General features: G+C 48.1%; 1 protein-coding gene across 5 annotated transcripts in view; it reads left to right on the top strand.

The window, feature by feature from the left end:
• Window positions 1-1,202: 1,202 nt before the first annotated feature.
• Window positions 1,203-14,813, top strand: part of GRIK2 (glutamate ionotropic receptor kainate type subunit 2) — a 439,072-nt gene continuing 425,461 nt past the window's right edge. Inside the window, exons 1-2 of one of the 5 annotated variants that reach the window (XM_053381545.1) lie at window positions 1,203-1,427; window positions 7,950-8,495. In XM_053381545.1, the coding sequence (XP_053237520.1) occupies window positions 8,381-8,495 (115 nt within the window). In that variant the 5' untranslated portion in view covers window positions 1,203-1,427; window positions 7,950-8,380. The remainder of the gene's footprint in view (window positions 1,428-7,949; window positions 8,496-14,813) is intronic. The other 4 variants (XM_053381544.1, XM_053381541.1, XM_053381543.1 and 1 more) reach the window with 4 other exon arrangements.

Here is a 14,813-nt window from a genome sequence, read left to right on the forward strand (position 1 = left end):
CGGTCTTTTAATGGAAGGCGGACCTCAAGGCTAGGCAGGGGGGAGACACCGCTCATTTCCTATAAACAGTGAAGGAGAGGGGGGAATTCCTTGGAGCGAGGTGAGGTGTGCCGCCTACAGCTTCTGACCCACAAATGTGGGGCGGGGGTTATGTGTGACGGCAGATTGTGTAGTTAGTTAGTGAGGAGTGGGTGGGTGATGAGGTTCAGTTGGCCAATCGGAAAAAAAACCCGAGCCATTGTGCAGAATAGCACTGCCTGCCCGTCAAAGAGGCGTTTGAACGCACATTACAGACCGGAGGAAGGTAGATCTTGCTAATAAGCTATTAAATGTCACTAGTCCTCATGATTCTCTGTATGCAACCACACATGCACACCCCCGAGGCTCTTCTCCTATTTCCCCCCATTTCTTCAGCTGCTGCCAGGGAGCTTTTCCATTGCTCCCAAGCGTCTCAGGCGCAAACTCAACAGGTCTTTGTTCTTCATCGGCGCCGTTTTAACGCCCTCCTCTGAGCGTCCACCTCGCTGTGTGCCTAGTAGGATGTGGTAGCAGGAATATAAAAGGTGGTGGGCACCAGGACGTGCTTTTAAATGGGGGGGGGGAGCGGCTTCATTCACGCAAAGTGGTGGCGAAAAGGCCCGATCGTGCGCTGCTTAGGACACTCATTTCCCTTCAGATTTGGGAACGAAAACTATGCGGCGCGCGGGTTGGAGAAAGTTGAGAGCGGTCGTCGGGTCAGAGCACAGTTACTTTGAGGTATTGTGATCCAAGTCCCACTGCCTTCGAGGGAGACACCTCCTGTTTCCTGCGCCGTGTTGTCTGGAGGAAGCCACATCCTTGAGAATCCCGGGGGTTAAGCCGTTGGGTGACAGAAGCGCACTCTGCCCAGGCCTCGAGGCGCACTCTTCGTTTCATAGCAGAATGCCGCCGGCCTGAACTGAAGCCCTGGGCTGCTCGAGAGCAAACCGGGGTCTTTAAAAGAGACCGGCGATCGACGGGTCGCTCTTACAAAGAAAGTGTGTGGGATCCGGGGCCCTTGGGAGAGTTGGATCCGCTGCGGAGTGGGGTCTGGGTGGGAGCAGAGACGGCTTGGGCTGGCTTTAAAGCAGACTCCGTCCTTTTGCCCTTTGCTCTGCGGCCGGCTTCGCCTCCTGCCGGCTCCAGCCTTGGGCTTGGGGGTGCCCAGGAAGGCGGGGGGAAAGCGGCGCTGCGCCTTTAACGGGCTCTGCGCGGAGCTCCCGGCAGGAGGCGTGTCTCTCGCTCTAGCTCGCTCGCTCGCTCGCCCGCCTGCCTCGGCTCGGCTGCCTCGGCTGCGGCTCTCCAGTGAGCTCGGCGCGCCGCCTCGGCTCCTCAGCCCCAGAGCCCCGTCCAAAGCCAGCTCCGCTGACTTTTCTCCTCCCCGGCCGCCCTGGGCAGCAGCGGACAAGGTAAGGAGACCTCCCCGATCTGCCCTGGGACGCCAAAACACCCATCTCCCGCTTTGTGTGTGTAGCTAGATCTCTGGGCTTAGAGATACTTCACAGATGAATTATTTCATTTTATTGAGGATTGGGACGCGAGGCGCCACAAAAAGAGCGAAGGGGACGCAGCAGCACCTCGAAGCGATCGGGATGGGTGGGTGGGTGGATGGATGGGAGGGAGCGGGCGGGCACTTCTGGGCGCTGCCCGGATCTCTCTCCCCAGCACAGCGAGGCAGGCGGGCGAGAAGATAGACGGGGCGAGCAGAAACTCCGACGGAAGGAGCATCTGTCTTCCTTTCGAGCCACATCTTTCATCCCGGTGTTTATCTCATTCATCTCTTAAGGCAGTTGGGTCTTCCCCTCTCTCAATGCCAGGCTAAGAGCTCACTTACTTTGCAGCAAGTTCAACGGGAATCAGTAGGGCTCCCAATGAAACGTGGCTAGGAGGACGGAGATGCAACTTTGCCTGCTTGCCTATCCATCGCCTCCACTCGCGCTTTGGCAAGGGGGTCGTACACTTCTCCCCACCCCCCACCCCGCACTCAAAACTGGTCTTTCGCAACAGCCTGTGGTACCGCGGGGAGCTTCCCGCTGCCTTTTCCTAAGCGGAGAGGCTCTCCCTTCGTCCGGAGCTTCGGAAGGGAGTCTCCGAGGATTCCAAAAACAGAGCTTGAGGCGGTGCGATTCTGCTTCTGCTTCTTTTCCGTGCCCACCCTGATCCGAAAGCTTTTCTTCTCCATAGCAACGACGTGTGTCTGTTTATAATACATCAAATCGCCCAGTTGGAAAGGGGTGGGGGGAAGGAAGAGAGATATACATACACAGAGAGAGACTTGTCATTTAACCAGGGAGCTTAGGGTGCCATCCGCAGCCCATGGGAACTGTGAATGGCACAACTCCCATTTGCCTAGCCCTGGGGAATGCCTCGGAGTTGTACCCTTTGGTCGCGGAGTCCACAGAGCCATGCTAATTTCAAGGGGGCTTTCTTAGTGGGTGGGTTGCAGTTTTTTGGGTGTCAAAGAAAAAGAGATGCCGGTTCTTTTGTCACCCCCGATTCGCAAGTCGATTAAGCCCAAGGGCTTGAAACCGATTCCCAGTCCGAGCTAGCACCCAGCAGCTACGTTGAAGAACTTGAGTGGAAACCAATGGGGACTCGGTTGGCTTCAGTCCAGGCACTTCGCCTTGTCTAGGCTGTATATGTGCCAACCGGCCCCCAGCTGGCTGAGAGCCAGGCATTCCTGTTTAATTGATTTGTAGATCGGGGTTTTAGACTGCCAGGACAACAGTCCTATTCCCCAGCCTCCTCCTGATGATCTAAGAACGAACCGGGACAAGCAAAACCGGCTTCCTTAGTGCAAACTCTCCTTAAAGGCCGAATTGCCCCTTCCCCGAGGAAATCGCCCTTAGTCAGAAACGTGCCTTTGTGTAATTAGTAATGGTTGTAAAATGCAATAGAAAAAAAATTGAGGGAGGCAAAGAATGAAGGATAAAGGAAAGCTTTTTAAATTCCTTTAAACTTTGTGAAGTGAAAGCCTAGTTGGGGTGGGTGGGGAAAAGACATCAGGAGGAGGTGGCGGAGGTGGAGGAGTGATATATGGACCAAATCATAAATGTTTGCATTCGCTGGTTGAAAATATGCTCAGATGTGCACCGCTGTGAAGTCCAAAAAGTGCCTGAACAAGTAAATCTATCATATCCTCGGCTCCTTAATTAGGATGCACGTCTCTTCGGCAGCTAAAAAATTAATTACCACCTTAAAATCCCATTAATCATCGGCGCAGCAGAAACAGGACTGTGAATCTGGGCTCCGCTAATAACCGGCAACCGGGGATCCTCTTGCTTCAGTGGCTGCTGGTGGGAGTGAAGGAGTGGGCCGGGATGTGTTTTCTGAACTGATAATATCAACATTCATTTGAGTGCTTTGGCAAAGGGCGCGCGGGGAGGTGGGGGCAGAGGGAGGCCCAGCTTAGCCTACTATGAGCTTAGCTCAGCAAAGCTGCAAGAGATGTCTGCGCGCGCGCGCGCGCGCGCACACACACACACACACACACACGGAATGCTGGTCAGGTGTTGCAAAAAACCCACCCGGGCCTTTCTTCAGAACAGCAGGATAAGAAATCTGATGGGAGCTGGCAGAACTAAAAGGCCTGTTTGTTGGAGTAGGGCTGCTTGTGGGGAATAGAAGTTCAAGAGTCAACATTTGTCAAAGGCCCTGTCTTAATTCACTGAGAGCTTTCAAACAGTGAGGGGGAAATTGAATTTTCCAAGGCCCTTCTCCCAATCCCTAGAACCAGATGGTAGACGAAATCACCTTGACCTGCAGCTAGGAAGCCTCTCCGCACCCCCCGCCAAGCTTTCAAAGAGTATTTTTAAAGAAAGAGTATTTTTAAAGAAACCTCATGTGGTGGAAGCAGATTAGTGAATCTACAATTAATGCCAATTAAACTCTTAGCTTATTCAGGAATACTGCGTCAGAAGTATTGCTTTATTATCCAGGGCATGCGTTTTTAGATTGGTTTCATATTATTCGCCATCCAGCTTTCCGTGCTTGATATATGTATTTTCATTTCCACTTCACCTGCGCTGTGACCTTGGATAGCGAAAAGATGTTCCTGCTAGACAACGTATGGCGAAGAAGTAGAGTAAATCAAGATGCACAACAGGAAATTGAGTATTTAAAGCTCCCCCTCCCCAGCAGCTCTCTAGTGGTGAAGGGCGGGGTCGCAGTTAAATAGGTTCCAGGGAACCACTGTCAGAAAAGAGACATATTAACAGGCCAGACGTACCTGGAAAGTCATAATCAGCTTCCTCGGCAAAATGCCATAAAATCAAAGCTCTTAAACCTTGGGACTATGTTGAGGAAAATGCCAAGGGGGAAACTGTGGGTACTTCTGGTGTGTGTGTTTAATTAATAATGCACAGTGTTGTTAATAGATAGATAGATAGATGTTGGTAAATAAAGACTGAAATGCCAGCTGCAGCCTTACTTAGCAAAGGGCAATGGAGATGGTAATTTCCAAAGCCGAAATTAATTATATATTTCAGAAAATGCCTGACTCCTCAGGGAGCAATTCGAAACCATTACAATCAACCAGCCATTAGCCATTCCCATTAATGGGAGGTGGTTTTCTGCCCTAAATGTGGCCAGTCGATTTTTCTGTACTTTCTAAACAGTTGGTGGACCAAAGACATGCATTGTGGTATAACTATGCATTGAAGAACAGAGATCGGGAGGGCTGGCGGGTTGTTGTTGTTTTATAACACACTGAAAGGAAGTGAGTTATCATAAATTATAGGTAAGACAATCAAAACAGTCGAGGATAATCAAGGCAGAGACTGCATTGAATTATTTGAACTATGCAGTCAGATTGCAGGTTTAAAACATTTTGCTTCTCTCTTTGTTTTGAAGCCTTGGGGGTGGGGATAATTTATTTTCCTGTCCAAATGGTACATCATACACGCTGCTATGCATAGATATAAGCACCTCGTTGCCAAATCCATTCAAGGAGTGTGTGGTGCTGTCCGTGGTGCTGAAAAGGAGAGGGACCGTTTCCTCTACTAAATTTCTTCAGTACAAGTTCGGTAGCTGTCCGTGGTGGTGGTGATACCTTTCTGCTTCACAAGTATCAGACAAGGGTTGGAGGCGAAGACGAACGCTGCAAGATTTTTAAAAATTGCAATATCTTATTTCGATGTTTCTCTGGTTGGATGACAATGCGGCAAACCTCCTAAAATACAGGTGACTGGGAGGAAGAGGTGGGGAAGGAAACAAAATGAACAAAACCTTCCGCTTTAACAAGAGATTCCCTTTCAAGTCTAGTATTAGCTGATATGTAAGCCAAAGGTTACAGTGGAAATGGTAAACGCTTTAAAAATAAAATAAAAGAGCAGCTTTAAATCCTGAACTTGTATAGTTTTCAGTGATCCAATATCTTCATGTCTAGAGACACCTGATAGGCTTTATATCAGTTCCTTAAAGTATGAGGACACTTCTTAATACTCTCAGAAACTGGGTTGCACACTCTCTTATTCAGTTGATCTTGCTCCAAGTAAAGCAAATGAGCAGCAAATCCAGGAAACAGGCTATCTCAAAGGCACGTTTGCCGGCGAGATATTCCAACTGCACACTGAAGGAGTCGCTAGATATCCTTGTTTTCAGCATTAGGTACTTCTTCCTCCCTGCAAGTGCTCCAGTATAGTCAGATCGTTTGATTGAATTGCCTGCTAGACTGCAGAAGTAGCCATTCATGATACTTGTTTTTGACACAGGAGTTAGATTTGCATCTTAAAAAAACAAACCCAAAAACCCAGCGATGTTTAGTTATCCCTTAGTAGCAGGTAGGTTTCAGTCGGCACTTTGAAGTAAAAGTGTGCAGAGGAATGTCAGTGCCTGTAACAATAGAAAGTTACTCGGATTTGCTATCCATCCTATAGCACGAGCTTCTGACAGTCAAAGGTCCAAATTAAAATAGATGCATTAAGGCTGCAATTCTATTCAGACTTCTTTGGGAGTAAGTCCCGGTAGACCAGTGAGTAGGATCGGAAGTATGTAAGTCTATTTCTTGATACAGTTGGAACTAGAGAACTTGGTCCTAGATCCATTTGGATAAATAGTCAGTTTTCCCGCAGGTATAGGTGTATGCTTCACTTAAATAAGATCTCGGCCGTCTTGATTGATAGAATCTCTCTTTTAGACATTCTACTGCATTAAAGTGGGCTAGCCTCCAAACAGAAGATTAATCTCCATTCATTTTCGTATGGAGATAATAGGAATGATCTCCCCCACCCTGTCTCACGTAGTTAGTAGTCTGATTCATGGAAGACTTTCCATTAGGGCTATATAAAATGCGGGCTTCTCCTCTACCAATGTGTTTTAATGACTCCTCAAAGGTTCAAATCCCCCACTTTTTAACTTTTTTTTAAACCTCCCTCCTTATGTAGAAAATAAGAGAGGGGGAATCTGCCACCATTGACACTAGTGAATAAATATATTAATGGGTGGTGGTGGTAGTGGGTAGTTAAAGCAAAGTGATTGAAACGATAGCTACTTAAGAAGGCAAATATCTTCTGCTCCAGCGAAGGCTACAAACTGCACACCACTTACACTGGCACAAGCCCAGTCCTTATATATCAGTGGTACTACTCGGGAGTAAATAGTTTGGGAACCGGGAAACACAAAGCTTTCATTTCAACAGACTGCATATTCCAGTTGTGTTGTAAGTACTGTCCCCCCGCCCCGCCCAAAGGGGAGGCATTTAAAAACTGAGAGCCTTCGCAATGCTATTAGCCAGATAGTTTTTAAAATGAGGGACGTCTCGAAAAAATAATCCATATCCCATCCACTCATTATTATTTCTGGGTGCACAGTGTAGGTCCTTCAGCGGAGTATAAATTTTTAATCCTAACAATTCCTGTCCTAACCTAGATGTTTAGTGAGTCAGTGATAAAGTTACTATTGAAGGAAATGAGCATTTGATGGGCATAAACAGTAGAAAGTGAATGAGAATGTCCGGACATATGGAAAGAAGAAAAACCTGTTTGTGGATATGTTTTGAAACAATAATAACGTCATCGCCCCCCCACTCCCAGCTCTTAAATGAAGTGCTGTCTCCCCAGCCAGCCATTCAAAAATTAATACTGATAGTATCTGTCTCTCTCACCCAAAGGCTGCAATTCTAATTCCACTTACCTGGGAGTAAGCCCTACTGAAATCAGTGGGGATTACTTCTGAGTAGCCATGGTTAGGATTGCAGCATGCAATTTGGTTGTATTGAAACAGGTCCGCAGCCAGTTCAAGACTTTGCCCTTGGTCCCCCTGTAGTTCTGTTGGGGCTGTGCTGACGGACCATTGTCCAGACTGGGGGCTTGGGCTCAGAGGAGCCAGCATTGTGAACACCTGGAGCTGAACCAGGCACCAACCCAACCACATTCTTTTTGGGTTTAACTAGGGCTACGAGCCTGCTGCGTGTCAATCTCCTTCCATGGGCGTTCTGCCCAATAACTCCCGGGGCTTCAGATCGGACACCCAGACGGAGTCGCAGACCTCCTTATGCTCCTTTCCCAGAACACGGCTGGAGCTTATTGGAAGAGAACCATCAGAATGTTAGGCACGTCATGCAGCCAAGTTGGAATAATAATAATAATAATAATAATAATAATAATAATAATAATAATAATAATAATAATAATTTCCAAGAAGCGATGGGATCGGTTGCATAAGAGGCCCGGGGAAGGCTTGTGTGGCTGGCAGCCTTAAGGCAAGACGAGCTCTCTCGCTTTCTCGCACTTCATCTTGGCTGCGCGTCAGAAGCCGTGCAGCAGTGCAGCAGAAGGGGAGCCCAACGGCCAGGCGAGTGCCCGCCTCTCGCTCGACAGCGGTTTCGCAAGCTCGGGTTGCCGATTGATTTCTCTCTCTCTCTCTCTCTCCCACCCGCTCCTCGTCTTTCTCTCTCTCTCCCCCCCCCCCATCTCTTCTCGCCTGCCTCCTAGGTTCGCCCGACTGGCCACGGCGCCTGCCTATGCCTGCCCGTGTGTGCGCGCTCGGGTGCGCGTGTGTGCGTGTGTGTGTTTGGATTTCTCGAGGATCCTCTCCCCGCCCCGCGCTCAGCCCGACGACCATGGATGTCCCACCATTCCTTGCAGTTGAAGGTTGCTCCTTGGCGCAGTGAATGAAGATCATGCAGGGATTGCTAATGGCTTTGGGAAGCGGAGAGCCTCTCCCCTCGGTGTGACCATGCCGTGATCGCGTCTCCGGGCCAAACACTTCCGCGGCTCCGCAAGCTCGTGGAAACCGACCGCAGCGGCGGGGCTGGTGGCGGCTGCTGGTGGCGGCGGCGGCGCTGCTGGGGGGGACAAAAAGCGGACGCTTGAAGCGAAGGGGGCCAAGAGGAAAAGCGGCGCGTGTGTGCGTAGGAAACACCATGAAGATTATTTCCCCGATTCTAACTCATCCAGTCTTCAGAGGCACCATTCGGCTCCTGCTTTGCTTACTGTGGATTGGATATTCCCAAGGAACCACGCATGTGTTGAGATTCGGTAAGGCGGCTTTCCCCCCCACCCCCCGTAACGTTTGCTGGCATCTCTATGTTTCCCGAGGATTTTGCCAAGGAAGGAGGGGGCAGGTTGAAAGGAGCGGGGAAACGCGGGTGGGTGGGTGATGGAGCTACTTCCGGGCTAACACGAGTATGTTTTTGTCTCCTCCCGATTGTATTAAGGCGCCAACTCCAGCCTTCGCCTTCTTTTTCCAGCGGCTGCAAAGCAGAGCGCGGTCGCCCCGGTCTCGATAATTCTGGGAAACTGACTAGCGCCCGCCCCAAAACCAAGGCGGGTCTGGGCTGGTCTTAAACCCAGCTTGCTTTGCTGCTGCCTCTTTTGGAGTTGCCACAGTGCGGGTGGGAAGCCTCTGGGTCTGGAGGGCCGTTGCTGTGTTCATAGTTGGCAGTTGCCACAAATGCCACCCCCATCCTCACCCCGGCAGTCTCTGCCCACAGAGATGCCAAATGCCAGGGCAATGTTGCTGACCACAGCCCTGGAAGGAAGGTCTCTCCGGCGCTGTGTCTCCTTTAACGTTTGTTTACTAGCAGTTAAGGGGCCTTTGAATTAGGAGGGATCAGGCCGTTTGATAACGGAGGAAATTAGGAAACTGCTTTTCAGGTTCTAGCCCCCACCCCTGACCCCCTCAAATGATCAGCGAACTGGGAGCTGGTAACGATTTCTTCGTTGACTCAGAGAGTGCGATCCACGCACCACACAAGCCAAATGTCCTGCTTTTAAAGAAGCGTGACTGATGCCTACAGGTGCCATCCACATCCCATCCAAGTCAATGGAGTAACTTCCGCTGAGAATGATCTTCGAGCACACCCGTTTACTCGGGAGTAGGTGGCAGCAAGGCGGGTTGTGGATCACGGGGTGAAGTTTCTTGCCCTCAACACGCCACTCTTGTTCCATGGGGGTTGGAAGAGTGTTTTCCGAGTGAGTGATTGATGGATCGTGGCCAAAGAAACGCTCGAAGTTTCAGGAGCGTGTCGGAGATTCAGATGCCACCACTGAATCTTAGACTTGCTCCCCGACAGTTCTTTATAAGCTATCCTTTAACCATCTTTGTGGACCCCAAAAATGTGGACTGTCAGGGTAGAGAGGAGAAAGGTGTCCACCAGCCACGCTGCAAGGTCAGGGTTTTGTTGTGAATCTCCCAGAGCAACGTTGTCCGAGGAAAGTTATTCCAAAGTTAGGCGAGAATTAAAGCAGACAAAGAGCATGAAGCAGCGAACCTTGCAGGTGTTTACGACCCAGTCCTAGAGAGTGTGTAATCCCATTGAAGCCAATGTTGAACTGAACAGTTCTGGATTTCATGCCGTGGCGTTTGACCAAAGTACTAGTGAGATATGGATGAGGCTTGGGGCAGGGGAGGGTGGCGAGAGCGCGGGGAGTTGCTGTCCCAAGCGAGAGGCGCCCTTAATTTCCCATAGAAGCAATCCTTCTCTCCAACCATCATTAAACATTTCCACTCCGGAGTCCCTAGGGACTTTTTGCTTTCGCTTGTTTAAAACCGGAGGAAATAAATCTGGGTGTTGTAAGAGAAGTCGGTCCTGATTCCAAAAGCAGCGGGTTGGTATTGATCAGCTGTGCTGGATTCTGAGTCGCCCCCCCCCCGCAGTGATTCTTAAAGCACGTTGCTCTTAGCAACCATCTTCAGGAATGCCTGGATTCCTTTGAATAAAGCTCAAGATGGTCCGGGGTGGGGTGGGGGGGTTGAACTTCAGGGAAGGCTGACCTGTAACTCGTTGAAAGCAGCGGGGAGCTGTCTGTTGTTTGTGACAGGAGGCACGAGTCCCTGGTTATGACCGAACGGTGGGATTCGCTGGGCTGTGAGAGTCAATGCGCTGTTCCTTACGCCTTTCCCAAAAGATGCTCTCCGAGTGAATGGAAGGTGCCTTGCCCGGGAATTCCCCCCCCCGCCCCGGTGCTAGCTTCTTCCAATGAAACATTGACTTAGAAGAACGTTGTTGATCGATCAGACAGTAGAGGTGACGCCCCCTCTTTCTAAAGGCACACGTAGACTCTGGGCACCTATCAACCCCTCTAGAGTTTAGACGGCCAGGAATATACTACTTCCAAAGTAACGGCCCAATTGTGCACTGACATACTTGGATTAGAACCATGTAATCCCACTGAGTCAAATGTGTGTGTGTCTGAAATCAGTTTAAATCCCATTGCTTCATTTTAACAGGATTGTGGAACAGGTTGGTACTCTCACTTCCCAAACTATTTTCTGCTTCCTCCAAAAAAACAATCTGCTAGGACTGAAGACCGCATGTAGGTTAGAATCGCACAGTTTATCGCTCGTCCCGTCCCCCCCCCCCCGCCAGCTAAGCAGTTAAATTTTATTGGAGGGAGGGAGCAAAGGTTGCGTGAGATGCGAGGCCTTTGATTGCCAGCTGTGTCCGTCGCCTAATGTTGCCAGGAAGTGCCTGATGGCTTTTATCGAGGCATTCCAGTGTGTGTTGGGGATGGTATGCGTGTAGAGGCATAACTCGGAGAGATGATGGAAAACAGAAATAATTGGGGGTTAGCTGAGCGACAAGGAGCTGGATTCTCAGATCCACAACCGCTGTTGTACCGGCTCCCGCTTTCTATCTCCTCTCTGGAACCAGAAGGGGATCAAGAACCAGCAAAAAACCCGCACCCTCTTCATCTCTAGCTACTGTGATTGGCATTTCCCGCGGGGTATCCGTCCCTTTCCGTGTTGCCTCTTTTACGCGCGAAAGTTTAGGTGGATCACAATCTGTGAGAAGCTGTTGCTACCTGGTAATTAACGCTCCATCAGAGGCGTTCAACCACTTCGGGCCCAGCAAGGCCAAGCGATATAATGGAAGAGCTTGTCTGGGTCGCTGACTCCGTTTGCTGGAGCTCGTTATGATGGCACAACAAGCAAACGGCCAAGTTTGTGGCGGGCGGCCTCTGCACAAATGTATTATCTAGCGACACGCAGGCAAGTTTCTTACTTTACAGTCTGCCCGAAGGGAGAGAGACCTTAAAAAAGGGCTTCAATGGAGATTCCTGGGCTTTTGTGTTCTGGACTTTGCACAGTGAGAGGAGAGGCCGATAAGAGGGTCATTGCAGGAGCCTTGCTGCATATTTCGGTGAAAATCTCGCATTGACGCTCCCTGTGTTAAACAAATAAGGTGGAAATCGGAAGCATAAATTTTTATTTTTATTGCGTCGGATGCAGAAATGTTCTGTTGGGGCATAGCTATGGGGGCCTGCGTACCCGTATCTCAAAGGACTTTCACTGATTTTATAAATCTAAGCTTTTGGAAGGTCTTTTCCTTCCACAATGTGCTAAGGAATACATTTACTTAACACTGATCTGTCCAATAATTACTCATCACAGAAGGACGCTTAGTGAGGAGATCCACTGCCTTCAACACACTAGGATATCGTTTCAGTACCACGGTCAGTTCCCGGAGTTTCTGATCGTCCTGGTCTGTGCTCTCTTTTGAGCACCTCGCTATGGAAAAGTTGTTTTGTTCATCCAGCTTCTTGTTATGTGGATTTGCAGTTCTACAAACTGTATATCTTAATGAATTCTATATTCTTGAGTCTTTGGGCCATAGTAGTTTAACTTCTGGAAGAAATTTCCTTTTGAAATCAGTGGGACGCCAAACCTAAACATATATTTACTTTCTTCCAGGTAACTACTGTGTACGTTCTGTCTGCTGGTTTGATTAGAAGGATCCATTGGGCTCCTTGCTTCACTCAGGTCCCCAAATCAAATGTGCATAACAGGGTGCAAGCAAGACTTGCACTTCTATCTTAAAAGCATATCTTAAAACTTGAGCTGCCTCTTGATTAGTGACAACATAATTCATCATGTACATTTTATTCCATTGGGAAAATGTTTAAATTTGCCTGCATTCACATATGAGTAAAGCAATAGCTCTGAGGAATATAGGAAACTGGTTTTTTTTTTGCTTTTGGAAGATGTATCAGTGTTGCTGTAGCCACCATCTTGGAACAGGCATACTCTCTTTAGTGTGTGTGAGAAGAGTGAATGATCCTTTTAAGATTGTGCTTTCCACCTACAGCTTCATAGATCTATCTATCTATTAAAAAAAATCTCTCTCCTGTTCCTCCTGATTAATAGGATGAAAACTTTTTAAACAATTAATTGAATGAATTAATTGATTAAAAATTGCCCTAAAGGAAAAGGTAAAGGGACCTCTGACCGTTAGGTCCAGTCACGAATGACTCTGGGGTTGCGGCGCTCATCTCGCTTTACTGGCCAAGGCAGCTGGCGTACAGCTTCCGGGTCATGTAGCCAGCATGACTCAGCCGCTTCTGGCAAACCAGAGCAGTGCATGAAAATGCCATTTACCTTCCTGCCGTATTTATCTACTTGCACTTTGATGTGCTTTTGAACTGCTAGGTTGGCAGGAGCAGGAACCAAGTAACGGGAGCTCACCCCATCACGGGGATTCGAACCGCTGACCTCCTGATCGGCAAGACCTAGGTTCTGTGGTTTAGGCCACAGCATTGCCCTACTTAACAGTAAATCTCATTGTTCCCACTGGTAAGAGTGATTAGAACAGTAACTTCAGTAATCAGTCTGCTGCAGGGGTTTGCCATACTTTGGGGCCTGTGCACACATTGGCAAACTGGGGAAACTATCACAGGCACCACAGGCCCTCTGCAATGAGGTATGCACCACAACCTATTTGATTGGCTACTGGAGCATGCTTGTTTCAAGCTTAATTGAAGCAGGGGCAGGGGCAGGGGCATCCTGTGGGCACCAGGGAAGGTCTCTGGGGGCCCATGTGGATGGTTCATGGTCTATTGTGTGTAAAAAATTTGAAACAGGTCAGAGGGGCAGTGCAAACACCACTGCTTTAAACAGGAAAATCAAACAGTTTCCAGTAAGGATGTGTAATAATTGAAAAGGACACCTAGTAGCTCCTTGGATTACTGCCTGTTTCTTATTTGGTGTATACAGGATACTAGCAGGATACTAGGCTAGATGGGCCATTGGCTTGGTCCAGAAGGCTCTTCTCATGTTATTGTGAGTATACTCATGTGGAGACTGAGCCCTTTGATGGTGTGGAGCAGCCTTTGTCCACCCCAGCAAGCTAACCAATCAGGTTTCTTTATTCCTGAGGAGACCTTTTCCTGCCCTTCCCTGGGAGCTGCAGCTTTTTCCAACTGAATGATTACTCTGTGTGTTAAGCTCAATCAAATTTCTTCAGAACCTAGTAGCAAGTTGTTGTCATGCAGCCATACTATTAATTTTCTAAAATACAAACTGCATACAAGGAGATAAACAATTCATGCTATTCTGTAGTATGAGGTTACCATGCTGGGGATATTCATTGGGCCTTTCTGTCTGCTTTTTGTAAATATATGCAAAAAAATTAAGGGTAGCCTAAAGATCAGAGGAGTGTGAAGCCTTGTAATTTTTTTAGCACAAGGACTTCATAACCTTCAATTCCATGCTGGTTGTGACTTATGCATTCTCTTTACTCTGAAGAAGCCTTGAGATCCAGTTGAGACCTCAGATGTAGCCTTTAGGGATTCAGCTAGTTAACATTACTCTAATCCAAATGCTAATTATCTTTGAATGCATACTATATTTAAGACTTGAAGATGCAGTTTGCTGGAAAATTTCTCCACACCCAGCCTACAGTCCTCAGACTCATGATTCCTACTGCCTTCAATGGGAGTCAGAATAAGTGATATATAGATTGCAGACACAAAATGTTGCATGGCATCTTTATGTTTTCTTAATCTCATCTTCATCCTTCTTTGAATGGCATATTATTGGCAGCTGAAGGCCATTTTTCTTGTCAAAAAGAGACAGCAGGACTTTGTATCATGTGTGGTTTCTCAGGGTCTTGAGATGCATGTTTGTATCAAGAGTGTTTTACTAAACTCTGATCCTAGTCAGGTCCCTAGAGTCAAATTTCTACTTTAATTTATTACACTTTCTGGAAAATAATGGTACAGACACAGCCCTTTTGAGTAAGAAAGTAAAAAGCAAAGGAAGAAGGAAATTGCCATTTTTGCTCACCACTTTTTGTTGCTTAGGTGTCCCTTCAACATTATGCAGTTTCTGGCTTTGTATCTACAGGGGTGCCCTTTAAGTGTTCAGGTTGGGAAATGGGGAGAGGAAAGACAAGCTCCATGCCATCTCCATGTTTTATGGTGTTATTGCTTAGGAGCACTCATATCCCTGGGTATGTCTTAGACACCATCAAAAATACTCTTTAAACACTCATCTTTAATTTTAAATATATCCATGAGAAGGCTTTTGAATCTTGCTGTTTAATTGCTTTTCTCACCCCTAACACTCTGCTGAAA

The sequence above is a fragment of the Podarcis raffonei genome, chromosome 3 (assembly GCF_027172205.1).
Source record: "Podarcis raffonei isolate rPodRaf1 chromosome 3, rPodRaf1.pri, whole genome shotgun sequence".
Taxonomy (NCBI): Eukaryota; Metazoa; Chordata; class Lepidosauria; order Squamata; family Lacertidae; genus Podarcis; species Podarcis raffonei.